A 25,620-nucleotide genomic window follows, 5' to 3' on the forward strand; every position below is an offset into this window, starting at 1 on the left:
GGGTGCAATTATAGTTACAATCACACTTAAAATCGTTTAACAACTCGTGTGCACTGGTGAAGCGTCAAGACCGACAACTCTAATTGACCGTAACGATGGGAAATATTAGTAGTGAGTGGTCTCTTATACCCTCATTTCGCAATCTTACTAAATTCAGCCTGACTCAATTTGGTGAAATCCTTCAACTCTCACTCATCACTCATCTGACAATTACGATCCGGTCAATCTTCGACGCGTTAGAGTATTGACATCAAGAAGTTGGAAACCGTAATAGCTGACATATCAAGGATAAATACAACCCACCCGAAATGTTCATTACTTCATCCTTCTGATCATCGGATTATAACTCAATTCCATATATTCTAAGTCGTGAACACATATCTATCGTTTCTCTTGAAGTCTAATCGTCCAACAGTCTTCGATATCGTACGAACCTCTCCGCGGCCGAAAAGGAAATGAAGAGTGATGAGTAAGAAAGCGGAAATCTGAGCGGAAGGGGTGACAAATGTAAAGGGAAAGGGGTGATGGCGTAATGACCGAGATGAGAGAAAACGGATCATCGAATGTGAATTTATCCGCAGAACATGAGACAAGTTTGGTGAGGGGCGACGCAGTTGACGTAGACTAGAGGAGAGTTGGGTCCTGTGAGTCAGTCGAGTGTAATTGAGTATAGCTTGAAGACTAGGAATCCAGGACACACGGATGGTGTGGTGATTGAGGATTGATGTGATGAGTGGGGAATTAAGGTGAGTTGTCAAACGGGTGGCAAGAATGATGACGGTGTGTTTGGAACAAACCTCGATGGCGGCATCGCTGAAAGGAGTATTGAGTATGCGAGGTCAGGTGGACAACAGATTGGAATGTGAGAAGAGAAAGTCTTAGATATTGTCGGATTGTGAGATGTCAGAATGGACGGAGGGAGAATATGAGAAGAGGGGTAAGGAATGACTTACCGAATCTCAAAACACACGCTTCGAAAACCGCATTACAAACATTCCTACATCCTGCCAGGGCAAGGAACCTAGCTTGGTTACTCGCTCCTACAGGACAGGAGAGAAGAGTCAGGGCGAGGCACAGGACCAGAATGAATATCAAGGGTTTAGGTGACATAGTGAGTCAATGACGTTGACGAGTACCAGGTCGAGATGGACAAAATCGATATATGTTGTTGACTTGTGCAAGAGGGAAAGAGATATCGATGGAAGGTATTCAAGGCTTAAAAGTTCAAGAAGTGAAGATGAATTTGGAAGAGCTTGGAATATAGGAATCTCAATCGATAAAAACCACTCTTTATACCTCTTCAAATGAATGATGACCTATTCCAATTCGTCGTACTCTACTCTAACGAGTATGTCTTAAAAAGTTTATTTCGGTTGACGCCAGTGATCCCTCGTCCCTCTAATTTTTCTACTCGACTACCTTCAAAGGTATCTATCCATCCGTCTTTCCCAACGTCGTCAATGCCCATCTAGACCGGAAACCCCAGAAAACCCAAGAAACCGAGAAATTGAGAAAGCCAAGAAACCCAAAGTAGGGGTTTTACACCTGCTCCGACAACAAACTTCATTTCGAGGTGTATCGTTGTAAGTAGAGGGAAACAACCTCATGATTCAAATGTTCTTTAAATCTTCTAGTGCAGTGGGTATCGTGTGTTCTTCTTCGGATAGGGGTAAAAACTTCCACATGGTGATCTGGAACGAAAGTCGTGGGTCCTTTATGGAAGACTTGACCCGCGTGTCTGGCCAGATCAGAGGCGTTGTTATGACCATGTGTTTTAAAAATACTTATAGATCGCTTGGATGGTAGTAATCTCGCTTGATTTGATCATACATAACTAGCTCAAGACAGGTCAAGGATGAGAGCGGAAAGTTTGAGCAAGGAGAGGAAAATAAGCGAGAAATGGTTAGAGTGAAAAAGAAAATGGTGATGATTGTTTTTGATGGATCGTTTTGGGTATTGTAAGCGGCCGTATGACTTCATCGTTTGATCGTTCATCATGAAGGTTTTTTTTGGTATCGGGGACCCACGGAGATAAGTTCATAAACGATAGAATACCGCTAATCTATCTATAAGATTTGAGAGGTACACTTCATTCGTCCGATTTGAACGGGAGTGAGGTCGGTTCGGAATTCAACACCTAACTTACTATCATCTCGTTTAGTTTCCCATACACATCTAATCCTAGTGGTCTAGTGTCGTATTTGACCCATGCCAAGCTCCTCTAGTGTCTAAAATCCAACAGAGACGGCCGAGTCGGTAAGAGGTGGGGCTGATGAATGTTACGCGTGCGGAAGTTTTGGGGTGGTTGTAGGGATATTTACGTGCGGATGGAGGTTCTTGGCGGTAGGACTATGCGGTAAGTCTAATTTGTGAACCCCAGAGATGTGGGAATGGTGAGAATGTTTAAATCATGGGATATGGAGTCGTATGTTTTGGTTTGGATGGGTTGAGGAAGATATGGCGTCACGGGTTGTTTTTTTACCAACGTTCGACATCTCGACGACGATTGACGAAGGAATTATAGATAACGACTTAGGGCACCACCCTAAGTGACCCCGGGCACCACCTTCGGTCAGGAACCTAATGAATCGAACTAATGAGTTAGAAACACAATGCTATTGTGGGTGGTTCCTCTACTAATCAATCGAAAAATTACTAATGATATCCTCCCAACCTCCCTAACCCCCTAACCTCCCTGAACCCCTAACCTCCTAACCCCCTAACCCCCTAAAGGTCAACCATTAGTATTCCGCCTCCACCTGCGGCAGAGGCAATGACTTACAGAGAGTAGGCACGCCCCACCTTGAATTAGGCACGCCAAAGGTGGTGCCCGGGGTCACTTCGGGTGGTGCCCTAAGTCGTTATCGAATTATAGGAATTTTCCTCTTTGAGTAGTCGTGAAAGTTTTGATGAGGAACCATCAAATTCTTTCTTTCTTTTCAACTATCTTTTCATTTCTCCTCGTTTAGCTTGTAGGATGCTTAAGTCTCACTGGTGAAGGGAACGCGAACGCGTACACGCACACACGCTCTCAAGTCGCCAAGAATCAGTGATCAATGACCAGTGACTCAAGTGAAACAGAACTGAAAGTGCCACGTTGAGAGTAGTGCCACATTCCTTCCCTTCCCTTCCCTCTCTCTCCACTTCATGTCTTATCCCCAATTCTCTAACAAAATCAACATACAATGTTCCCCTCCCGACAGCATCTAATCTTACTATGGACATTCCTGGTTCTCCCTTCCTTCGTTTTGGCCTCTTCAGGGGATAGAAACCCAACTTTTCAACATTGTTTAAAAGGATGTAAAGTCACTTATTGTGATCCTTCTCAACCTCCTGTCCCGATCTGGCTACGGGGTCTGGGATGGACTTGTGAGGATGATTGCAAATATAGTTGTTCACATAGTTTTACGGATAATATAAGACCTGGATCGAGATATCATCAATGTGAGTTGTTTTCTATCTCGTCGTTCTCTCCTACACCATCAATGAACCAGTCGAAGTTGATGAATGTGAGACATGACACGATGAGGAGTTGAGACGCGACTTCAATCTATGAGTAGATTGAAGAAGAGGATAAGTCATGATGATGTGGGTTATGGAGATATATGACAGGTTGTGGTGTAGATCGAAAAGTGTCAAGGGCCAAGAGCGACAACATATCATCTCGTTCAGTGAGTTTGGAGGAGAGTGCGAGGTGGAGTGAAAAGCAGACTGTCCTGATCATACTTTATGGGAGAGAGAGAGACGAGCAAGAGGATTGGAAAGGTTTGACTGATCTTCAGTTTACGGGAAATGGGTATTTTATCGTTTAGGTCCAATCCAAGAACCTTTCTCCGTCATCATGTCCTTAGGAAACCTCTGGGTCAATTTACGAGGATTACAAGAAATTAAACGAAGAGTAAGGAAGGAAAATAAATTAAGACGATGGTTAGAAGGTATGGCTTGGGTACAAATCAATACTTGGTTTTGGAGTTCTGTCTTTCATTGTAGAGGTGAGTACATTCTCTTCGTATTCTTCATTTTCGTGAATTCTTCATCTTCGTGTTCCTCATCGTTAGTCCCCTCTGTTTCACTTTGATTCATATACACACGTCCTCTTATCACCTCAACCTCCGCCGTTGTAAATTCTCAGAGACCCGAGATTGGGCTTTATTATTCCACTATGGAAATGATACATCCCACCTTCACAGAGAAATCATTCGCCCGTCCTTGATCATGATATCTCTCCGTTTGATCGTCATCCAACGCTACTGAAACAGTGAAGGAAAGATATGGTTTCTCACCGTATTTCGAAGATGATTTTTATGATGATATTCCCGAGCAAATGTCTTCAGTCTTCATTCATACAAACCGAACTCTTTTCACTAACAATCAGATACCCCACTTACCGAACGTCTCGATTACTTTTCCGCCACTTTAACAATCGCATCATCCCTACTTTATACCATAATCCGTATATTTCATCTCCAAACTCCACTTCAAACATCTCGCACAATCCTACCACTCATCATCCTTTTCACATGTCTTATCTTAGGTCATTTCACTTACTTACTCTCTTTCCCCATCGGTTCTTTCCCATACGGTTATCACACTCATTTCGCACTTTCTTTAGGTCTTCTCCATCATCTTCTATGGTCATTATTCTCATTATCATTTTTCTTAAAATTCCCAAGTTTCACTCTACTTTCAAAGAAAATATCATGGCCACGTCCATATTTATCTAGAGATCCATTAGAAAGACCATTACCTCATGATGCTTTAACACCCGTTATATTAGTAGGATTAACATTATTATCTATGAGTTTGGAATTATTAGATTTCGCTCCTTTTTTCAGAATGGTCGATGCTCATTCTTTATGGCATGCAGCTACCATTCCTTTAATGATGGGTTGGTGGAGTTTTTTATGTGGAGATGCTATAGAATTGGAAGGTTCTCAAATGCAAGCTAGAGGGATTAATATTGGAAGTGAAAAAATGCCTTTGACAGGTAATTCAAATATAGGAAATGGAGGTATGAATGGAGGAGTAGGAGCAGGAGGGATGACGGAAACTCCTAGATTACAAAATTTCACTCAATTGGCAGCTCATACGGATTACACGAGAAGTAAAAGTATCAGTCCAGGGAGAAGTCCCCAGAGAGAAAAAGGACAACATCCAGAGTGAAGTTGATGAGCGTCAATTTGGGAAAAAAAGGGGTATGTACATATAAAAAAGGATAATATATTTGAACCATATTGATGCATTTTCTGAAAAATTCAGGTATAACCAATCACAAAAGGGTATATAAAAGGCGTTGTTTTGTATGTCGCCCAAATGCCATATCCGTTCAGTGTTTCATGAGATGCTCCCATATCCAAATGTTAATTATCATAGGATCCTACCGTCTCCCCCTCTTCCGACGTCCATTGTCCACCGTCTACTACTCCACGACTTTGATTCCCACCTACCATAGATCCGTCCCTTCAAAGCCATTGAAATCCCCTCATGTTAGTGCACCTCGGTGATGACCACAACTCCTCGGCTGTCTTCTTTGATGACCTACTGTCTCTGTCAGCTGACTCATGCTCATCGTCAGATAAACCCACCTTGCTCTTGGCCGAACCACGGACGTCACCGTTAGACGTTCCATTAGCAACCCGACTGGCGGCTTCTTTAGCCTTCTTGGCGCTACGATATCAATGTCGTACAAGTTTCTGATGATCAAAGAGCTTACCTTGCTTTCTTGTATGTGGTGCGGTAGAATCTGTCTGGTCAGCAAGTGTTGGCTCTACACAAAGAAGACTTACGCGATGAAGAGCAAGAGGTAGCTGGACAGCAAGCCACAGCCGAACAGTGCAGCACCTTCGCTTCCTGCACACTCGCCAATACATGGGACGTTGTATTTGTAGCTAAAGTGCTGGGAAGCTGAATATCAACAACGGTCCCTTGACAATCACGTATCACAATGGGAACCAGCCAAAATCGTTCGGAATATAAGATTGGAGAAAGAGACTTACTGGCGAAGAAGACAATGAATAGGTCGATAACAAACTGGACGATCTGCATCGTGGTGAGGTATCGTTTCCACTGAAGTGTCAGTGATCATCTCTAACGCTTATCATCACGTCACTCACCCAGATCTTCGCTCCGCCTGCAGTCGCAAAGTAGTAATAGTCTTCACGTCAGCTGGGCCAAGCATGATGCACCTCCGGCTACTCACACATGACGACGTGAACGGAAAGATTCAGAGAGATTACGACCCATTGCTATTGGTCAGTCTGGCATCCACAGCTCATGCTGGAGATAGGACGTACCACCGATGTTTCGCCTTCCAGCTGGGTGAAACAGAGGATTGCGGTAGCAGCATGGTGAAAGACGTGGAGGAAAGCTACTGTCAGCGCTGACCATCTTCAGTCTTGATAGAATTGTTGATAAGATCAAAAGGGATTGAACATACCCAGGGGTTTCTTCTTCAAAACGAGGAAAACCGTGTCGATGAGTTCTATGTATTTGATATAGTAGTTGACCATGTAGTACGAAACGAGGCGCTAGGGCGGTGAGCAAAATTCGGTGACTGAATGTTCCAACACTCACAGGTGTGTAAGCTTTACGGTTACATATAGCCCAAAAGAATCCATGTCGAAGCCACACAGGAATGCTGTCCATGAGCCAAACCTTCTCCAAGATGGCTGGAGAAAATCCGGAGGAAACTCACATTTCCTCCAGCATGAGAGAAAGCAGGATCAATGATCCAACGGTGAGAAAGAGATTATGTGCTTGGAATGGTAAAGTGAGCTTGAAAGGCGCTCTAGAGCTATCTAAATCAGCATACGTCTCGAAAACGGAGATATATGTTTGACCCACCGCATAAGCTCCCTTCCACCGAAAATGATCAACAGATATGATCCTATAGCAGCGACGACGGCCTTTTGAGTGCTTAGAGGACTGAGACCACTGAACCAGCTCGTCAACTCGGCTGGGGGATTGGGAAGACCGAGGAGAGACCATGTTCCGGTCAATGTCGTGTAAAGGGGACCTGGACCTGGGGTCCATGCCTTGAGCTGAGTTATTTCCGCAGCGGCGTTTTGGGCGTAAGACTGCATGATGAGGACGATGAAAAGAGTGTGAACCGTTGAGCCGGGTTATGAGTCCCTTCTACTGAGTAAGGGTGTGAAGGAAGGGGCTCTTTAACAAGTGTGAAGAATGACGAAAAGTGGGAAAAGGTGTAAGGTAGAGTAGGAATGAGGGGTGAAAGTGCAAAGTGGAAAGAGCGAAAAAAAACAGGTTGTGCTGTTTCCCGAACGTTTTGACAGGTCCGAGCGTCAAGTCGCGTTCTTTCCTTACTTTTACTTATCCCAATTTGAATTCCCCCTTGTGGCGGTTTGGAAGGGATTAGTAAATCTTTCCTAATGATTTGTTAGTGGCCGGCAAGCCGAGAAAGCCGGAAATGGGGAGACCGAAGACCGAGAAAAATGTTTGAACCTGACCGCTATCTTCCTCTCTCTCATAAACACTGTACTCTGGCCTCAGGAGCTCAGGAGTGAGTGGGACTACGGATGCCATGTGCTCGGTAGTAACTCGACAGGCATAGCCGATTAAGAAATTTTTGAATCTCATCCAATCTATGACTCACAACTCCATCGTATTGACCCCAGACGAGAGCGCCACATGAAAAGAGGTCTATTTTTTTCTTCAGGGTGAGAGAAGTCCAGAGGGTAGCCGAGCCGGTCAGTCACTAGGTAGGTCGGACTCATACCTGGCGGAACTCTGCTTAATGAGAGAGCATCACTGGGATTGGGCTGTCAATGGTGGTGACAGTCCGTCTATGACCCTTTGAAACACGGTCCAAGTCGGAGCATAGTGACATGGAGCAGGAATACACGATGTGGGTACTTATATCTGGAAAAGGCACATCATCTTGTGATTCAAGTGAGGGTGGGGACGTTCTTAGTGGTGTGTACGTCTGGTAATGAGGAGATCTACGATCTACGAAGCCGAGGGAGCTGTGTGTCGAGTTGATCCGACAACTCGCTTGTATGTTTTAACCACATGGTTCTTCTCATGGGAGCTGAACACTTCGAAGTCCCTCCTTCCGATATCATTTCACCCCGAGTATCTGGTCGTACTTGGGTCAACTGGCTCTTGCTCCACTGGGCACTACTGCATGCTGCATGGCACTACCCAGGCCACTGGCCACTGGCCAGTGTCCACAGTGTAGTAGTCCGCTACCGGCGGCAGTGGGGTGTTTACCGTTCGCCACGTGGCATTTCGTCACTTTGTCGGTGATAAACGGTCTTTCCCCCACATTCCACTTTCCCTTTCCATCGACTGGGCATTCCGCACTCCTATCTGCCTCTCTATCTCATCTTCCTTTCTCTGAATACAAAAAGTATCATCTTCAGCCATGTCGGTCGTTACCAAAGTGTTTGCTCGTCAGGTGAGTGAGATCTGTTGACGTTCCTACCCCTCATCTCTCACACAATGGTGAGCACATCGTGGCTCTTCCACTCGCAAATGTGTGTTGTCATATCGTGGGAACGTCGTCATGAAAGCTTTGCACTGGGCGTAGAGAAGATAGAGACTGACTTTGATAGATCTTTGACTCTAGAGATGAGTCTCAATTTCATAGATCTCATCTTCACTCATTCATACATAGGTCGGGCTGTTACGTCTCCAATACGCTGACGACTCCTTGAACAAAGGAATGAATGTTCAAGCTAACATTGAGCGTTCTTCTGCTGTTGCACTTGAACCTAATCCCTATTTCTCCACAATATGACTTATCCCTCCATCGACTTCCTCTTGATATGACGCTTGACGACATCACGCAACCCTACAGTAGAGGTTGACCTCTACACCGAAAAGGGTGAGTAAAGTGTTCCCCTCATTCCCTTTGTTATTCCCCCTTCCACAACCCCTCCGCCCCCAGGCTGAGACATTTTGTGGCATGATAAGATGTCATGTTGAAAAGATGATATCACTCACGCTCAGGCATGTTCCGTGCCCAAGTGCCCTCTGGTGCTTCCACAGGTGCTCACGAAGCCGTCGAACTTCGTGACAAAGGGAAGGACTACATGGGTAAAGGTGAGTTATTTCTCCTACATTACTGACTAGAACTTATGCAACAGGTGTCCTCAAAGCCGTCGAGAATGTCAACAAAATTCTCGGCCCCGCTTTGATCGAGTCCAAGCTCCCTGTTACGTCTCAGAAGGACATCGACGATCTTCTCATCAAGACCGATGGGACGGACAACAAGGGAAAATTGGGTGCTAATGCGCTCCTTGGTGTCTCCATGACTGTATCTCAAGCTGCCGCGGCCGAGAAAGTACGTCCTTTGCTTTCGAGAGCAGACTTTACCTAATGATGAGGGTCTTCCCCTCTACAAGTACCTTGCCTCCCTTGCTGGTGTGACCGATTTCGTCATGCCCTGCCCCTCGTTCAACGTCATTAACGGTGGATCCCACGCCGGTAATGCTCTTGCCTTCCAGGAGTTCATGATTCTCCCCACTGGCGCTTCATCCTTCACCGAGGCCATGAAAATGGGTACAGAGACATACCACACTCTTAAGAAAGTTATCATTGCCAAATTTGGCATTGATGGTGAGTTTGAAGCGTCAATCTCAGAACACCAGTTAAAATAACAGCCGCTAATGTCGGTGACGAGGGTGGTTTCGCCCCCAACGTTTCCGGTGCCGAGGAGTCTCTCGACCTTTTGACCGAGGCCATTGAGAAAGCTGGTTACACCGGAAAGGTCCAAATCGGTCTCGATGTCGCTTCTTCTGAGTTCTACAAGGACGGAAAATACGACCTTGATTTCAAGGTGAGCTTTGAGTTCCGCGACCAGAAACTGACGTGCAGAACCCCAACTCGGACTCTTCCAAATGGCTCACCGATGACCAGCTCGCTGAGCTCTACCAGAGCTACTTTGCCAAGTACGATATCTGCACCATTGAGGATCCCTTCCACGAGGATGACTGGCCCGCATGGTCCAAGTTCATCCCTGACCTCAAGATCCAATGTGTCGGTGACGACTTGCTGGTAACCAACCCTCTCCGCATCAAGACCGCCATCGAGAAGAAAGCGTGCAACGGTCTTTTACTCAAGATCAACCAGATCGGTACCATCACCGAGTCCATTCAAGCTGTACAGCTTGCTCAATCTAACGGCTGGGGTGTCATGACCTCTCACCGATCCGGAGAGACGGAATCGACTTACATCGCCGACTTGTCGGTGGCCCTCAAGACTGGACAGATCAAGACTGGTGCTCCATGCCGTTCCGAGCGTATGGCCAGTGAGTGACTCTGTAGTTACTGAGTGTACAAGGCTGACTTTATACCAGAGTACAACCAGCTTCTCCGTATCGAGTGAGTGATCTGAATTTGTGCTCATATTGGAGTATAGCTGACAAATGTGCAGGGAAGAGCTCGGTGAGGGTGTCGTGTATGCAGGCAGCAAGGGGTTGTCCGCTGGACCCACAGCCCCTGCTCTTCACTCGGAGTAAGCAATAAGTATCGTGAATGTTTATAGAGTGGTGAACGAGATCAAAAAAGGAAGAGGATGGCGCAGAGGAGCAATGCATCATGATGAACAAGTCATAGGTCATAAGAGAGCGCGCCTCCACCTGGGAGCACCCAACTCGCGTCGACTTCTGTCTCTCTGACTTTGCTGACTGTCACCATGCCCACATTCGCTATGCCTTCCCCCTCGACGGCAGCGGACCGCGTCAAGCTGGCAGGCAGAAGACTGACACACTGGATAGAGAACGAGCATAGACTGGTGAGGGTCGTCGAAATTAGATTGTTACAAGCTGATCTCTGAGGTAACCTTCCGAGAGGTCGCTCGGGAAGTGGGATGTCACAATAATGAAGCCAAGAAGTGAGTTGTCTCTGTGCTCTCCTCTCCTGGGGCCCTATCCCTTATCAACGCCTCTCAACCTCCAGCGCTATCTGTCTTTGATCTCTTTCTAAACCTTCAAACCTCGCTCCGAGTCCTCCGATTAGCCGAGAGTACTCAATTTGAGAAGTATGAGCACTAACACCCAGTCTACTTTTATCTCACTACACCTCCCATCCCTCCCTCTACCCAACTTACATCCTCACTGGAAACCTACTCCCTACCTCTTCCCTCACCCAGACTCAAATCCATCACGATGGTCCGTCTCTCCCAGCGGGCAGTCTGGCACATTTGGGTAACGTGAGGATCGTCGACATGGACCAAGTATCGGATGATGAGAGGAATTCTGAAGATGGCGAGATTGATTTGGCTGGTGAACTGAATGATGGGAAGTTGGGAGAGATGAGTATGGGCAGTGATGAAGCTTCTGAAGATGGGATCAAGGGGGGAATACGACATGACGCAGGGGGTGGGAATGAGGATGAAGAAATGAGAGTGCAAGAGGTTGAACGATGGGGTGTTGTTTTAGTTGGAAAAGAGAAGTTGGAAGGTATGTCATTCTCAACCTTTCTCCATATTATTAACCTCATATTCTCTTCTTTCCTCTTCTGTCGAATTGTTCTATTTGAGTGATGTAGACACAAGAGTTTCTGAAACGTGTAGAAATAAACTGACGTCTTAGAGAAAAAAACCTTGTTCAGACCTGAAGTCAATATACATATATATTCTTTATCCCCCGGACCGATCAATGTGAGGATATACCTTTTATCTCCCTTGTATCGAACGCCTTCATTCTCACTCTCTTCACATATCGTCGCACTATCTAACTCTAAAAGAAGTGTCTCTTCCCCTTCTCCCCACTTCCCTCCCTTGCGTTTATCTCAATCGCCTAAAAAGCTCTCCGCATCATGTTCCTCGCCAGGTGTGGTTCCCCTTTCTGACTGAGAATATACTCTTGAATCTCCAACTGAATGACAGGACCCAGCTCAATATCTCATCCCCTCTGTACAACTAAGATCTATGGAGACATATCATAATCCTCAATTATACGGAACCATCACAGGTGATGCTTTCGTTTCTGAAGCGAAGATGAAAGATGGAGGTATGTCATTTGATAAGAAATCCGGGAATTCGTCAAAGGACAAATCGAAGGAATCGTCTAAAACGGTTACATTGGAGAAAGAGAAAGTGGAAGCTGTAAAGACGTCTTCTACAAAAGGGTCAAAAGTGAAAGATAAAGGCAAGAATGAAAAAGAGAAGGAAGGAGAAGAGTTGAAAGTGAAGAAAGAACTTCACCAGAACCCAAAGTCAGTATATATATACTTTCTCCTTTCTCGTCTTATTCTTTCTTCTCAAACTTCCCCATTGCGAATAGATTCAACAATGACCTCTATCACTCTTTCCCCCTTTCCGTGCATTTGCGACAACTTGGTTTGCTGCCACTCATATACTCGTCTTCTCCAATACAAATGTAGATTCGATTATTATCGAATGAATGAAAGGCTTATATCTAGACTTCACAGAGTAAAGATAAATCAAAGAAGAAACCGTCCCTCACTCCCAACCAACCCAACAACCCCGTGTCCTCCCATGCCGAGCCTTCAACAACCACCAACCCCAGCTCATCTCAAAGACAAAGAGATGATACTGCAGCTATGGAAGCCATGATGAGTATGGACGTGGATATGAACTCTGATTCAGATCAAGAAGCCGAGTTCGATTCAGGTGAAAAAGCTATCAAAAACAAGTCTGAAAAACGAGATGGAGATACGATAGTGGAGGGAGGAAGAAAAAGACGGAAAGTCAAGAAGAGTAAATCGGAGATGAACGAAAAGGGATATATGGGTGAGTTTTCTCTCTTGTCTGTCAATACTTCTCCTTCCTCACTTCTCCGGTAGTCAGCTGTTTCTTTTTTCGCTTTGCTTGACGGACTCGTGCAACCTCCAGAATTCACTGAACCCTTATCGAGTATTTTGATTCTATAGGGTCTTAGGTGGACATGGCTTCATATGAGCCGAGGAGATCGCTGATTCATCAGTGACAAAAGATTATTGGTCGGAAGAATCTATTTCTGGCGATGATGACTCGTCTCCGACTTTGAAAGAAGTGAAAGAAGAAAATAAAACGCAAGCATCAAAGATGAAGATGAAACCACCTCCCGTCGTAGCACCCAAGAGAGGGGGATCGGGACAAAGTACATTACAAGGGTTTTTCAAGAAGAAATGATAATGCATGCAAGTGTAAAATCGACTTTATCATTCTTGTTCTTGTTGAAATGATCACGTCCCTCATGCGACTATCCTCCTATCATACTTACAACTCATTTCCGCCTTGATCAATCAGCCACGGATGAGTGAGACATTGCTCGCTCCAGAGTTTCCATTGGATCTCTTGTCTGGTCACATTCGGCTCGTGTGGACGATGAGCATAAGTGAGTTAGGTCAATCCAATGTCGGTATCGAAGAACACTTGGTGAAATCTTCGTTGATCAAATCGGTGAGAGAAGTGAAGCATAAGCATAATCGATGCATCTATCTAATAAAAAAGGAAAACCAGTAAAACAAATGTCCATAACAAATATCAATAAACCAAGATTTAAATTCCTTCTAATTTCTACTTTTGTTTCAGATCATCATCACTACCGCTACATACCTACATCAATAACAAAATCATCGATGTCGAATGCTCTTCAATACAACCTTGGATTCCCAGGTATACCATTTTCAGATCCTTGTGACCATCTAACTTGATCACTCTCCGAACGTTCAGCAGTGTATGTAGGAGGTTCTACCGATTGTCGTGATAAATGAGGTGGTGGTGGATATTGTAAATGAGGTTTAAACCTTTGCTCTTCTATTCTTCTATTTCCTTCCAATCCTTCTTGTCCTTGTTCATTCCATACTGTACGTTGTTGTGGCTGTGATTGTTGACTCCATCCTTGTCCATCCCCTTGACTTTGACCTGAAATGAGTCCTTGTCCCGTCGGTCTGGCATTAGGGAAAGTAGTTGCCGAAGCAGAAACGAAAGAATCTCTACCGTCAGGTGTTTGATTAGGTGTCATATATTGCGTATTACCAGTATTTGAACTTAATCCACTGTTATAACTATTCATACGTCCGTAATCTGATGGTGGGGATAAATGAGATTGATTATTCTGGTTTTGTGGTAAAGCAAATGGATGTGGAGAAGGCATTTGAACTGGATCTTGACCATTTTGATGACTTTCTGTTTGGGTCGAAATGGGAGGATAGGTAGTAGGTTGAGGTGGATATTTAGGAAATGGGTATTGTGTTGGGTTTTGAGATTGAGAAGTATCAAACTTTTGAGAAAAATCAGGTAATGGTCGAGAATTTTGATTAGGAGATACGTTGTTATCGGCTAAACGTTGATATGAATTGGGTGTCTTTCTAGTCAACACAACTCTTCATGTCGGACGAATGAAGCAGACGTACCAGAGCCGCACAACCTCCTGCTACTGCCCATCCTATCCTGTGTGTATCCCAATGTATTCCATCCTACAAATCAGCTGAGCCACACCCGCACGTTCACAACAGATGTGGGATGACTTACAGCACAGAAGAAACAGTCTTCACCCTATTTGTGGAACGGTCAGAAGTAAAGGAGATATGGTACATTTGGCAAGAGTCAAAAACACATGGGATATAGACAAACATGCGATTAGCGCACTTCGACATGTAGTTGCGGAAGACGACTCACCTCGCCTGGGGCATTGATGGGTGGACAAGTTGACATGCCCTATGAATTATGTCTCTTTCTATTTTCCTACCTCCCTTCAACCACTACAATTCGAAATAAAAGGGACGAGTACGTGTGAAGCGGTTCGATAGTCTAGAAGAGGGGTGTTTGCTGCGGGTCGAAGAATCGCAGTCGATGTTTGAGACAAGATCGTTACTTTTAACGCGTGGAAGAGTGTAAGTAGTCGATGCGATAGGTAGCATGCACCTTTGGTACTAGAGAGATTGAGATGATCCGTGTTCGTCGCTGTGATACTTTCTCTGGTCGGTTACGGGAATGAGAAGCAAGCAGAGTAAGGGAACAAAGGACCACAAGGGGGGGAAGATGCAAAAAGGATTAGAAAACTGACTTTGTCTTCGGGGGCCGAAGTGAGAACCGACCGAGGGTGAGGCGATGAGATTGTTACTTACCCTGTCCCGTGTACTGTATTGTACCCGTCGACAACAACTTGACAAGCTATAGCAACATGTAGCATACCACGATAGATAGTAGTGTACGAGTAAGTTAGTCTAAAGTCACTCATCAAGGCTACAGGGGGGGCATAGCGTAGCTGGGCAGCTGGTTTCCATCAAGTCCGGATTGTGCGGTCAAAGGATGACCTCAGACTCATTCTTAGCCCCACCATGCAAACCAAGTTCCACACCATTGACAGAGGTACTATACCAGCAGTTGTGAACGAAACATGTGCCCACTGTACACTGTACTTCTCCCGAGGTCTAGCTTTCTTCTAAACCCCCACTCGTCACCCTAGAAGGGACACTCCGATCAGAAGTTCCATGAGACAACAAGTACCCTCTATCTCATACCTTCCTCGCTCCCGACCAACTCCCTCACTGACCTCTCCGCCCGTCTTGCCACGTCCTCCCTACCTCCTTCGATATCTACCACTGCCACACCCTCTTCGCCGGAAGTAACAGGATCTTCCAATATTGTCAATTGCGAATCTAACATTTTCGGTCCGAAAAAATGTCCCTGTCGAGCTGATATCCGTTCTTCGAGCAGTATCCTCGAACCGCGACAGTAGAGGAAGAGGGTGAGGAGATTGTCAGTTGCTGGTTTATGTGCTTTCTTCTCTGATGTTGCGTGTGGGTGATCGATGGGCTAGGGATCAGATGAGAAGGTGTAAAATCAGAAGAAGTGGTATGAACTCACGAGATCATCTTTAGGAGGGGGAACAGCATCTCCTATTCCCCGCAATATATCTCTATACCACCTTTTCAAAGCCGAACACGCTATGATCACCCCTGCTCTCCCCACGCCCCCTTCTTCCCTCTTATACACCTCCTTCTTGTCCCATTGCTCCTTACACACCCTCTCCGCCGTACTCCGTATCAACGCCAACCATGGTAAACGGTCATCATCGTTCAATGGTGTGCCTGATGACATCTTGTCGATGTTCGACTGAGGATGCAAGGAGTCGCCATCTACGAATGGTAGATGAAGAGCCCGGGAAACTGACTCGCCTATGGTAGATTTACCACAAGACCCGGGTCCCATGACTATGATGAGTATTGGACGGGGTTCGGAAGAGGGAAGGGTGAGTTCGTGTGAGGCTGCTTCGTAGGCTTTGACACCGTTGGAGGTGATGGTGCTCATGTCTCGGGTCATGAGTGGTATCTACGGTGTATTCGATCCGAATGGGCTGCCAGGTGGATATATAGTACGGGGAAAGTGAACCAAGAGTATGATGGCAGTAACAAGATATGTGTAGGGAAAGAGAGTCGGACCGGGTGGTGCCGGGTGGAGACCATCACGACGTCATTCATCATGCATTCCATTCCATCAATCTTCTCCACTTCTCCTCATCATCCTCTTCACCCCCATAATTCTAGTATGGAAGGTCAAGCAGTAAACAGTACGACGAGTACGACTATTCAGTACGATAATGTCGAACCATTGGTCACTCGAACGGACCACCACCTATACTCGTTGGCGGGCCCACAGTCGAATGTATCCCCCTCCGCCCCAAACTTGAAACCAACCGCCACATCTTCACTCTGTCCGTCATACGTGACCTTCAAATGTAAATCAGCGTACGACTCATTTACGCTCAGCTGGGGGTCTTGAAGCGTTTTCATACCGAAACTGTGTGGCTCTAAACCTGGGAGCATGGCGAGCGGCGCCTCCAAAGGTGCCAATGCGACCACATCGTCATCGTAAGGCCAGTAGGTCGTCGGAGCGATAGTGAGAGTAATCCGTTGAGAGTAGTTCCGGACGTCGCTCATATCATCCATCGCGAAGCCCATTCTGAATCGTTGATACGCCGTTGAAGGACTATAAGCAAGCAATGTGCCCGTCACTTGTGGCTTGGTCGTCAAGTTGGTCCTTGAGATCTTGTATTTGACTTCGACAGCGAGCTCTCTACTTGGGCTGCTAGAGGTGGACGATGCTGTGGAACTGGTCGGGTTTGAAATCGCATCTTGTGAGGCCATCTTGTTATCTTACGGTTATATGATACGCCTTGGAGGGGTAGTGGGTGGTATGTTAAGTAGCGATGTCGTTCGTTCGAGAAGTGGATCCCGGAGCTGATAATACTCTAGCGAATAATTGTTATCCGCTGTCCGCTAAGCGATCTCATAATGATTAGACCAGTCAAGCAGCCTCGTAAAAGGAATATCATTGAACATCTCATTTCGAATCACATACATTGACATTGTCAAATCTGTCGACATTCCGACTAAACGAAGGACATCTCATGTGAACGGACGGCCAAAACAGATGCAATTGTGTCAAATATGCAGGTGAAGACAAGATAATTCATTTACGTTCATCAGTCAACCGCAATCGACACATGCTCATTCTGGCATCGAGTATGAAACATCTACGTTATAGTCGTAGCAGTCATCGAACTACCCCCTGGACCAAACGTTACCCTACTCCTCACGCCCTGACTCTTCCCATCGTACTTGACCGACAGCATAATATCAGCGCAAGAGTTCTTCGGATCCAACAGGGGATCTAGTAAACCACACACTTGGAGATTGTGGCGTTGTATTGGCGATCGAAAATCCCACCTCTTGTGTGACTCTTTCTGGCGTGATTTCGTCCCTGGTGCTTAGACGGATGCCAAAGCAGGACATGCCAAGAGGGGAAGCGGAAGCGGTCACGGAGACAGTGACCTCCGGTTTGACGGTGGAATCTACGCTCGCGACTGGAAAACTAAAGGCCACGATCAGCTCTTCTTTCGAGAGTGGGATGGTGGAGGTGCCTAGATTGGTATGCTTCATAGAGAGGACACGAGTCTCCATTATTGTCTTGTTGGACATGACAGCAGGATCGATTGTGTTGGTTGATACTGAAAAGGTCTGAAGAAGAAATCAGTACATATCACGAGATCAGGTGAATGGACGGCATAAGTGCCACGCGAAGACCAGACAAAAAGGAGCTGCACCTCATTGAGGAGATTGTCATCGCAGTATCTCGGCCACACGACCATCAAGAGATCTGCTTGAACAATACTCCGACAACAGCAGATAACGGACGGCTCCGATCGAAGCGGACCATGCATGTCAAGCGCAATAATGACAAAGACATGTGTGTTCGATATTGAATGCCATCCAGTCCTGAACGAGAACTCATTCCATGATCCAATCACCCCAACATTCACCCTCAGCATTGAGGTATGACAAAATGCACGTTACTATTCGCTTGATATCAACGACCGCATCGCCCTTGATTCCCAGACAACGACAGAGTGTCCTTCCAACCCAGATGTCAACCTCGCCACCGATTTTTTTCTCTTTCCTTCACACTCGATGGACAAGTAAACATCGGCGTACCATTGATCTCCCACCAGTCCCGGATCTTGCCAACTTTCAGCTCTGAATATATGAGGTGGTAAAAGTGGAATAGAGGGAGTAATGTTCGTCAACTCGCCCACCGTACTTGGGTTGATCGTGTGGGTCAAAGTAACCAAGACCTGTTGCGTGAATGTGACCGGGGATGTCTCCTCTGGTAAACAGATCTTCAAGTTGAATATGGGGCGTGACGATGGAGCAGTATAAGTCCGAAGCTTGACTGTGACTTGCGATGTGACAGTGGAGCGTTCGAATGTACATGGGATGGTCAGGGAGGTTCCAAGGAAGAATTCATCGAGTGAATCCGGAGGTGTGCTCGAAGTTATCTGTGTTTCCTGGTTTGGAGATAGACTCATGGAGGTCATCGCGGTTTGGTCTGGCATGATGATTTGGTTGATGTTCTTGTTGATTTACTAACTGATCAATTGTGAGTAAACGTATGAGTTGATTGTATCATAAGATCAGAATACGTGCTGGTTCAAGAATGGTATGATCATATTTTCCATCTCCCGCCAGCCTTCTCTCGGTAAACAAGCGACATGTGAAAGAGTGAGAAAGGCAGTCGCTGATGCTTAGAATATCTTCACTCCTTTCAGGCTGCTCCTGACGTGATAATGAAGGAGATGTATCATGTTCGAAACCGACCAACCACTCTTTCGCTATTACGGCACTTTTTGGCCATGACACATACAAGTACAAGATCGAGCTATAGCCCACATGGAGATAATTCATTCAAAAGAGACAAATACTTGAAGTACGAATCAACGTACAACATGCTAAGTCGCAGTCATGGTACTTTCCCTCGGACCGACTATGAACCTAGCCATGACCTTCCTACTTCCTCCACTATAGGTGACTGTCATGTGAAGTTCTACGGCGTAATCATCGTCATAACTCACGCAAGGATCTGTCAAACTGGTGATATGGTCAAGATAAGGTTTGAGATCCGACATCGTGGCTAAAGCGGATGGTAACGAATTGGTAATTTGGTCCACTCGGGAGAGATGTTTTGTGTAGATGAGTGCTTGACTGAGTTGTTGTTTGAATGTTTGATTGGTACTTGCGGTAGTGAGGGCGGTAGTGTTCTCCATGATTGTCAAGCTTGACTAGGGTAATTTAAGAATTCAAGGAAGTGGAGTTAGTGTGAAGTGACGATTGGCAGAGGACATTCGATGATCGAGTGCTTTATCGTCGTAGGTGAGTACGAAAACTTGGAAGGCCTCTCGACCATTTCCTCTCCTTCTCTCTTTTCTCGACTGACCTCCACTATCTGGCAGAGTGGTCCAAAGAATAAAGGATATCTCAACGCACTCAGGTAACGCGTCTTGTCAGGTGTGACGTTTCATCCCTGGCTACTATAGAAGACTGAAAGGATCATATCTGTCTGTAGTCGGGGCTTCAAGACGTCCAGTTGATACGGTCATGTGTGTATGGCCACCGATTACTGACTCTCAAGTGATCGTACGGAGATGCAATGACCAACTAGAATAATAATGAATCAACATGACCTGTTAAGTAAACCTCATCAAGTTATAAGTCCACTAAAGCAGTAAATTCATGATTGATGATACCAAGTCTACAATCATCTCCTGACATTCAATGACTATCAAAGAATGTAACAACTGATCAGTTCAACTTTCAGAAAGAGTCAAAGTAGTCGGAATTCGCTCCGTATAACCATCATGTACAACGTCCACATCAATATCTATAGGATACCATGCTACACTTCCGATATTCGATCGACTCACTCTTGCTTGACTTGAAAATGTTAATCTTGGTGTTACCAAAGTATGTCTACCGTCTTGTGAAGTTTCCCGTACGTAGTTGACACTTCCAACAACTCTTAATTTCACATCCACTTGTTTATAAGTTAGAGAAGTATGTATAATGGTAAGATCTAAAGAAGCGTTAAAAGTCATTTCTGTTGATGTTCTGTCATGTTGACTTCTCCAATCTAAAATAGCTTGAACAGTAGTTGAAGTTCTCCCCCGAACTTCGTAGTGATGTCCATATGATGGTGGATCATCAGTAATTGACAAGGTTAATGAGATTTGAAAACCTTCTGTAGCGTTATCAATTGTGTTGGGAAATTGAATTGTGGTAGGTGTGAAGGTACTGATTTCTCTTTCTGACATTATGACGAATTACGTTTATTCAATCGAGTTGTTCTAATTGTCAAATGACAGGATTTCGTTATATAAAAGATGAAGAGATGGAGGATGATATGATATTTGAAAGCAGTGAACAGTTGAGAAGAATGAGGATGACATGTTCTCGTTTTTTAAGACGGCGATTTTCAACTCCATTCATTCTTATTCGTATCTCTCATTCTTTCTCTGAAACGGAGAGGTGAAACAGAGATATGTCATGGTGATGTCAGATGATGTGATTATATTTGGATAACAAACATCATCTTCACTAATCCCCAGGTCAAATCAATGTCGTCAGAGTCTTCTCCTGAGATCAACGGTGAGTTTCCAACGTTGGTCATTTAAAGATCTGAGAGGTGTTAGAGGTGTTTGATATCAATGATTATGCTCATTGTGGAATTGATTATATCTGAGTGGAACCCTTGAAAGTATCATCATTCATTCCTTCCTTCCATGAATCTACGTTTCGCTCTTCGACCATCTGACAATCTTCCAAAATTTGTGACTTCCATATCTAGTATGAATGGTAGTTTCAAGGGAAACCTACTGAGTAAGGGTACTTAACAGCTTAGGACGGACATAATGATCCTCCACTCCGACGACGGTCTCATCTAGCATTGTTTTAAAACGCACAAGTATAGGATAACAATCTTCTTCAACATCAGATCGAAAAGTCGCTTGACTATCAAATCTCTTTGAGAAACCTATAGACGCATCTCTTTTCAGTTCCGAATCCTCTTCTAGTGTGTTCGTGATAGTGAGCGGATAAGTCAAATTGCCTGATATGTTCATGGTGAGAGTGACATGTCTAGATCTCGAATAGGGGTGATCGATATCCAGATGGAGTTGGTAGTTGAATTTCGTGCCAAAGGATAGTTGTCTTGGCTTTGAACTGTAAAAAAGAGCAGATTCGGTACGCTCTAAAGCGAGGTCGATGATATATTCTAGGGAACAGCTACAGGCATTGCTATTGACCTGCAGGATGAGATCGACTAGGACTTTCTCTTCTTCGATTTCGCGTGGGATCGTAGTGACCGTTGACCATGTTCCGCTCATTATGGGGGTTGTGATATCGTTCAGTTGGAGAAAATGAATTGGCAGAGTGAGCTTCAAGTGTAAGATGTGGAAAGAGGATGAGGATGATTATGAAATCAGATTTGTATGTTGTCGTCAATCGAAATCGCACACTCCTTCCTTTCTCGATGGGATGAAAGGTACGCTGAACAGATGTCGCCTTTAATCCAACGTGCTATGGTGTGATGGCATGGTGAAACTGCAATCAGATGTCATTTCAAGAGTATACCATGCACATATCAGTACTTACTACAACAATACAACGTCATTTCACCTGATCCCTAAGGTCCAACCAATCATTCGGACAACACGGCTTCCGCCCATTTCCTCCCTCGATACTTTTCAATATTAGGTAAAGCCATCCCACTCGTCTCCAACTTTTCCTCTCCCCAAGCCATGAGTCTTACCAGTCCGCTCAACTTGGTTTCCATACCTTGTCCATTACTCTCCAGTATGGCCGCGTTCAATTCTTTGGCAATTTTAACTCTCTGACTCCGTCGCATGAGTTGGATGATGGGTGTGAAAGCGGGATCCTGGAATAACGCCAAGGTTTCAGGGGGAGGAGGGGGCTGGGAAGATGATGTGGCGTCGTCGGCGTACTTGGCCAAATCGGGGAAAGCGAGGAGAGCCATGGTACGTTCTAGATCATCCAGAAATTCTGGATGTTGTGCGCCGCGAGGTGCGAGTTCTTGCGTGGCGAACTCGAGCGCTTTATCAATCTGTTCCTCTCGTATGTACTCGATGAGACGGAGTAGGTGAAGGTGGAAAAGAAGGGGAGGGTTGTTGTCCAATATCTCTCATGTCAGCATTGTCCGTGAGACAGAAGACAAGGAAAGGATAGATTGTAGATGACCCCTCATATCAGGTCTGTGTAACAGGTATTTCAGCATGGCCTTGCCGAAGCCGGCTAAGCGTGGTGCATGTTTGTTAAATCTTTGGGGAGGTGCGAAATATAAGTTGTGTTGTATCATGGATGGCGATCAACTTACCTCTGGATCCAACTCGTTCACCCTTTTGACGGCCTCTTCTACACGACCTTCCTCCACAGCCTCGCGTATTTCCATCCGCTCACGAATGCTCGCTTCGTCGACTTCAGAAGGAAGGCCGGTTTCCCGAGCGAATTCAACAGCAGCGTCGGAGAATCCTTCAATGACGAGGTAGTCATATATCAATGCGTTCAGATCACTTCTGGTCAGCCCCCCTGACTTTCTTCTCAAACCATATGAAAGACAGACGAAGAGGAGTAAACAGGGGATCAGAGGGGCAGAGTAAAGAGTGTCCTCAAAAATTTTAGGAGAGATTCCCACTTGCGTTACAATATCTCATCATACAAGTTGTGAACGATACACAATGGATGGATGAGTCCAAATCACTCACTTTTTCGAGATGTCAGTTCTGGCGAGTTCTGCATCCCATTTATCTTGTCCGATACTTGGGGGAGGTGTGCGACGGGCAGTGGGTCTACTGGCCTGATGAATCAGCGCTTTGTTTACTGACATATAAAGGTTTGAGCTGACCATTTCTTTAAAGTTTATAGATTTGAGGGCAGACCAAGTGACCCATCGGTCACATGAAAAGTCTGCACCGAAAGATGGATGGAAAAACAAAGTTGAACGACACGCATTCTTTCATCTACGCAGCATGGCATCGGCATTTGACGGCATTATTCAAAGACCGCTCTGTGGCAGGTGTTCTCCGACGACGCGAGTGCTTTTGATTTTGATTTCTGTTCAACAACCAAACTCAACTTTGTACAGTACACAACGGTGAACACGCTGGGTTTGTTATCATGGCCGGCACAGGTTACGACTTTTCACGTCTATTCAACTCATCTATCCTCGCTTTCTCTCCTGGGTCTACTTTCCTCGCTACGGCGTATCAATCTCGGGTCATCGTCAGATCCACTTCGAACCTGTCCATCGTGAGGACTTACCAATGTCTTTCTGCCTCCCAGTCGGCGGGTCCGTCTCGTGCATCCGAAGAGCTCTCTGTGGAACAGCTTCTGTGGTCGTCGGATGGAAGGTATCTGTTATCTTATGGACGTGGTAATGCCTGGGTGTTTGGTTTGGCTGTGGCAGGTGATGGAGAAGGTGGTGAGATGGTCAGAATAGGTGGAGGAGTTGAGGGGCTGATCAAGGTGGAATGGGCCAAGGGGGGACATGAAGTTCTTGCTTGGTCTGAACATGGTGTAAGTCATTAAGATCTTTACTACACTGAGGGAGTGAACTGAAGTATAGCTGAGATTGACCATCTACAATCTAGAGACGGGAGAAGTTGGTATGATACAATACCCTAAATCACCAGAAAGTCAGCTCTCGTCCCAGGTCGGTCATGTCCAGCTGACAAGCAAGCTCATACTTGGTCTCCCGACGGACGATACCTATCTGTCGTAGAGCGTCATTCAGGTCGTGATCATCTAGGTATCTACGATTCTTTCGATTCTTTCTCTCTCCTTCGCGTCAGTTCATTCTTTATCGCTATCAAATGTTTTACTCACAAAGTAGCACTTCCCTTTACATGAAGATACCCATTTGTTATCTTGGTCCCCTTGCGGTCGATACATCGCAACAGCCGATAATCATCTACACTATGCCGCCCATATCTATTCTCCTCTCGGACCATGTTTAACACATTTCACACCCGCTTCCACGAGCTTTGGGATGAACAACGAAGATCCAGGTTTGGGAATACGTATCATGGCTTGGGCGTTAGGAGGAAGATTCTTAGCTCTGGGTGGATGGGATGGAAGAGTGAGGGTGTTGGATAATGATGGTTGGGGATGTGTGGCTGTGATGCAATGGGGAAACAAGACTTCAGAGTCGGGCGTGGTGAGCATTTACCCTTTACTCACATCTATCTCTTTTCTGTCATTCTGAGAGCCCCAACATCTGATTCATGGTCTAATTCCAATCACGCGGACCGAGCTCATAGACAGACAGTATGGAGAGAACCTGCTTCATGGATCCAAGATACTCGTGGTAGAGGTATCATCCAATGTCAGTCTTTCCATCCTCACTACTCCTTCCCTATTTTCTCAGTTGTCCGTTCAGCTCACCTCCAGTCGACCGTCTCTCCATTCCTGCACCACTACAAAGCATTCGGCCAGATCTCTCGAAATCCCATCCCAAGATGGGTATCACCGATCTTTCTTTCAACTCCGATTCTTCCCTTCTTCTCATACGAAAAGAAGATCAACCATGCGTCATTCACATTCACACTTTCTTACCTTCACCAGGTGCCGTTCCCAACGTCACTCACCTAACTTCTATCTCTTTCTCCTCGATAGTCAGAAATGTTAGCTGGGCTCCGAAAGGGAAGAGATTGGCCGTCGTTACGCGAACTGGGGGAGTGTATATCTGGGACGGAGAGAGTGGATGGGTTGATGGTGAGAAATCTGGTGAAGAGGAGAAAGGGGGGTTGATGGAAGGTATTGGAATTCCCAGTTGTACGTGTCGGAACAACCATACTCCCTTTTAAACCCTCGTCCCCCATATATACTCGTCCCTCATCACAACGTCAGGCAGAGCCAAAATCCTGGTTGAGAGGACAATTGTGAGAAACTGACCAGCAGTAACACCATTCGTTGCACATGATATCCACTGGGCACCAGATGGACAATCTCTGGTTGTTCAAGATACCGACCATTTCTGTCTTTTGTACGATGACGAGTCTGATGAAAAAGAGAAACACGGTAGTGTCACAGGAGAGAAATGGGAAGAAGGTTTGACGGTAGTATGTGAAGAAGAAGAGTTCAGTGGGGTAGAAATGTCAGATTGGAATTCGAGATTACAATTAGAGGTGATGTAATATTCTTGGTATCGTTTGAATCAAGTCATATCAATAATATTTTATTCATACTGCATATCTACCCACTAGTCCCTGAAACTCAATCTATAATCCATCTCTAATTCACCAAGTACAATGTACTTTTTCAATCTGAACCCGTGAGATCAAATCAGACTGATCCACGT

The 25,620-nt window shown here is 45.5% G+C and overlaps 11 protein-coding genes across 11 annotated transcripts; 4 read left to right on the forward strand and 7 right to left on the reverse strand.

Annotated features, from left to right (window-relative positions):
• Positions 1-3,227: 3,227 nt before the first annotated feature.
• TREMEDRAFT_22163 (uncharacterized protein) lies at positions 3,228-4,983 on the forward strand (the record flags this gene model as incomplete). Its single annotated transcript, XM_007000395.1, has 3 exons — positions 3,228-3,444; positions 3,783-3,992; positions 4,376-4,983. Coding segments are annotated over 3 exons (1,035 nt in total), but the record flags the coding sequence as incomplete, so codon positions are not given.
• A 726-nt stretch (positions 4,984-5,709) lies between these two features.
• TREMEDRAFT_26340 (uncharacterized protein) lies at positions 5,710-7,082 on the reverse strand (the record flags this gene model as incomplete). Its single annotated transcript, XM_007000691.1, has 10 exons — positions 5,710-5,743; positions 5,787-5,904; positions 5,997-6,066; positions 6,114-6,154; positions 6,200-6,245; positions 6,294-6,367; positions 6,437-6,527; positions 6,574-6,637; positions 6,695-6,793; positions 6,844-7,082. The coding sequence occupies 10 exons, from the start codon at positions 7,080-7,082 to the stop codon at positions 5,710-5,712; spliced, it is 876 nt and encodes a 291-aa protein (XP_007000753.1).
• A 1,247-nt stretch (positions 7,083-8,329) lies between these two features.
• On the forward strand, positions 8,330-10,574 carry TREMEDRAFT_37142 (uncharacterized protein). Its single transcript, XM_007000809.1, has 10 exons — positions 8,330-8,416; positions 8,574-8,589; positions 8,807-8,845; positions 8,971-9,063; positions 9,108-9,304; positions 9,348-9,579; positions 9,624-9,799; positions 9,838-10,270; positions 10,319-10,343; positions 10,396-10,574. Exons 1-10 carry the CDS (start codon positions 8,384-8,386, stop codon positions 10,478-10,480), a joined length of 1,329 nt encoding a protein of 442 aa, XP_007000871.1. The 5' UTR covers positions 8,330-8,383; the 3' UTR covers positions 10,481-10,574.
• An 82-nt stretch (positions 10,575-10,656) lies between these two features.
• Positions 10,657-13,098, forward strand: TREMEDRAFT_59259 (uncharacterized protein; the record flags this gene model as incomplete). Its single annotated transcript, XM_007001525.1, has 7 exons — positions 10,657-10,755; positions 10,799-10,854; positions 11,022-11,422; positions 11,555-11,622; positions 11,851-12,179; positions 12,398-12,717; positions 12,911-13,098. The coding sequence occupies 7 exons, from the start codon at positions 10,657-10,659 to the stop codon at positions 13,096-13,098; spliced, it is 1,461 nt and encodes a 486-aa protein (XP_007001587.1).
• Positions 13,099-13,561: 463 nt separating this feature from the next.
• TREMEDRAFT_59260 (uncharacterized protein) lies at positions 13,562-14,625 on the reverse strand (the record flags this gene model as incomplete). Its single annotated transcript, XM_007001526.1, has 3 exons — positions 13,562-14,275; positions 14,325-14,387; positions 14,590-14,625. The coding sequence occupies 3 exons, from the start codon at positions 14,623-14,625 to the stop codon at positions 13,562-13,564; spliced, it is 813 nt and encodes a 270-aa protein (XP_007001588.1).
• A 798-nt stretch (positions 14,626-15,423) lies between these two features.
• TREMEDRAFT_24461 (uncharacterized protein) lies at positions 15,424-16,224 on the reverse strand (the record flags this gene model as incomplete). Its single annotated transcript, XM_007000439.1, has 2 exons — positions 15,424-15,729; positions 15,805-16,224. 2 exons carry the CDS (start codon positions 16,222-16,224, stop codon positions 15,424-15,426), a joined length of 726 nt encoding a protein of 241 aa, XP_007000501.1.
• A 219-nt stretch (positions 16,225-16,443) lies between these two features.
• TREMEDRAFT_56123 (uncharacterized protein) lies at positions 16,444-17,351 on the reverse strand. The gene is made up of 2 exons (XM_007001019.1): positions 17,169-17,351; positions 16,444-17,050 (listed from the first exon to the last, which is right to left on the reverse strand). The coding sequence occupies exon 2, from the start codon at positions 16,872-16,874 to the stop codon at positions 16,503-16,505; it is 372 nt and encodes a 123-aa protein (XP_007001081.1). The 5' UTR covers positions 16,875-17,050; positions 17,169-17,351; the 3' UTR covers positions 16,444-16,502.
• Positions 17,352-19,236: 1,885 nt separating this feature from the next.
• TREMEDRAFT_59262 (uncharacterized protein) lies at positions 19,237-20,560 on the reverse strand (the record flags this gene model as incomplete). The annotated part of the gene is made up of 3 exons (XM_007001527.1): positions 19,237-19,281; positions 19,325-19,531; positions 20,174-20,560. The coding sequence occupies 3 exons, from the start codon at positions 20,558-20,560 to the stop codon at positions 19,237-19,239; spliced, it is 639 nt and encodes a 212-aa protein (XP_007001589.1).
• A 418-nt stretch (positions 20,561-20,978) lies between these two features.
• TREMEDRAFT_59263 (uncharacterized protein) lies at positions 20,979-21,631 on the reverse strand (the record flags this gene model as incomplete). The annotated part of the gene is made up of 2 exons (XM_007001528.1): positions 20,979-21,080; positions 21,209-21,631. The coding sequence occupies 2 exons, from the start codon at positions 21,629-21,631 to the stop codon at positions 20,979-20,981; spliced, it is 525 nt and encodes a 174-aa protein (XP_007001590.1).
• Positions 21,632-21,862: 231 nt separating this feature from the next.
• TREMEDRAFT_37146 (uncharacterized protein) lies at positions 21,863-23,227 on the reverse strand. Its single transcript, XM_007000810.1, has 4 exons — positions 23,167-23,227; positions 23,027-23,118; positions 22,639-22,834; positions 21,863-22,443 (listed from the first exon to the last, which is right to left on the reverse strand). The coding sequence occupies exons 1-4, from the start codon at positions 23,167-23,169 to the stop codon at positions 21,946-21,948; spliced, it is 789 nt and encodes a 262-aa protein (XP_007000872.1). The 5' UTR covers positions 23,170-23,227; the 3' UTR covers positions 21,863-21,945.
• A 211-nt stretch (positions 23,228-23,438) lies between these two features.
• TREMEDRAFT_42179 (uncharacterized protein) lies at positions 23,439-25,470 on the forward strand (the record flags this gene model as incomplete). Its single annotated transcript, XM_007000940.1, has 7 exons — positions 23,439-23,837; positions 23,887-23,956; positions 24,001-24,107; positions 24,154-24,474; positions 24,585-24,645; positions 24,711-25,094; positions 25,221-25,470. The coding sequence occupies 7 exons, from the start codon at positions 23,439-23,441 to the stop codon at positions 25,454-25,456; spliced, it is 1,578 nt and encodes a 525-aa protein (XP_007001002.1). The 3' UTR covers positions 25,457-25,470.
• Between the last annotated feature and the right edge of the window lie 150 nt (positions 25,471-25,620).

This window comes from Tremella mesenterica (assembly GCF_000271645.1).
Source record: "Tremella mesenterica DSM 1558 unplaced genomic scaffold TREMEscaffold_1, whole genome shotgun sequence".
Lineage (NCBI taxonomy): Eukaryota > Fungi > Basidiomycota > Tremellomycetes > Tremellales > Tremellaceae > Tremella > Tremella mesenterica.

Coding starts and splice junctions, on each gene's coding strand:
- TREMEDRAFT_37146 (XM_007000810.1), bottom strand. Junction 22,835..23,026: donor AGAACTGACATCTCGAAAAA/GTGAGTGATTTG, acceptor GCTGACCAGAAG/TGATCTGAACGCATTGATAT. Junction 22,444..22,638: donor TGAACGAGTTGGATCCAGAG/GTAAGTTGATCG, acceptor CTGACATGAGAG/ATATTGGACAACAACCCTCC.
- TREMEDRAFT_56123 (XM_007001019.1), bottom strand. CDS start 16,874: ATGGGCTTCGCGATGGATGATATGAGCGACGTCCGGAACTACTCTCAA.
- TREMEDRAFT_37142 (XM_007000809.1), top strand. CDS start 8,384: ATGTCGGTCGTTACCAAAGTGTTTGCTCGTCAG. Junction 10,271..10,318: donor CCGTTCCGAGCGTATGGCCA/GTGAGTGACTCT, acceptor ACTTTATACCAG/AGTACAACCAGCTTCTCCGT. Junction 10,344..10,395: donor AACCAGCTTCTCCGTATCGA/GTGAGTGATCTG, acceptor ACAAATGTGCAG/GGAAGAGCTCGGTGAGGGTG.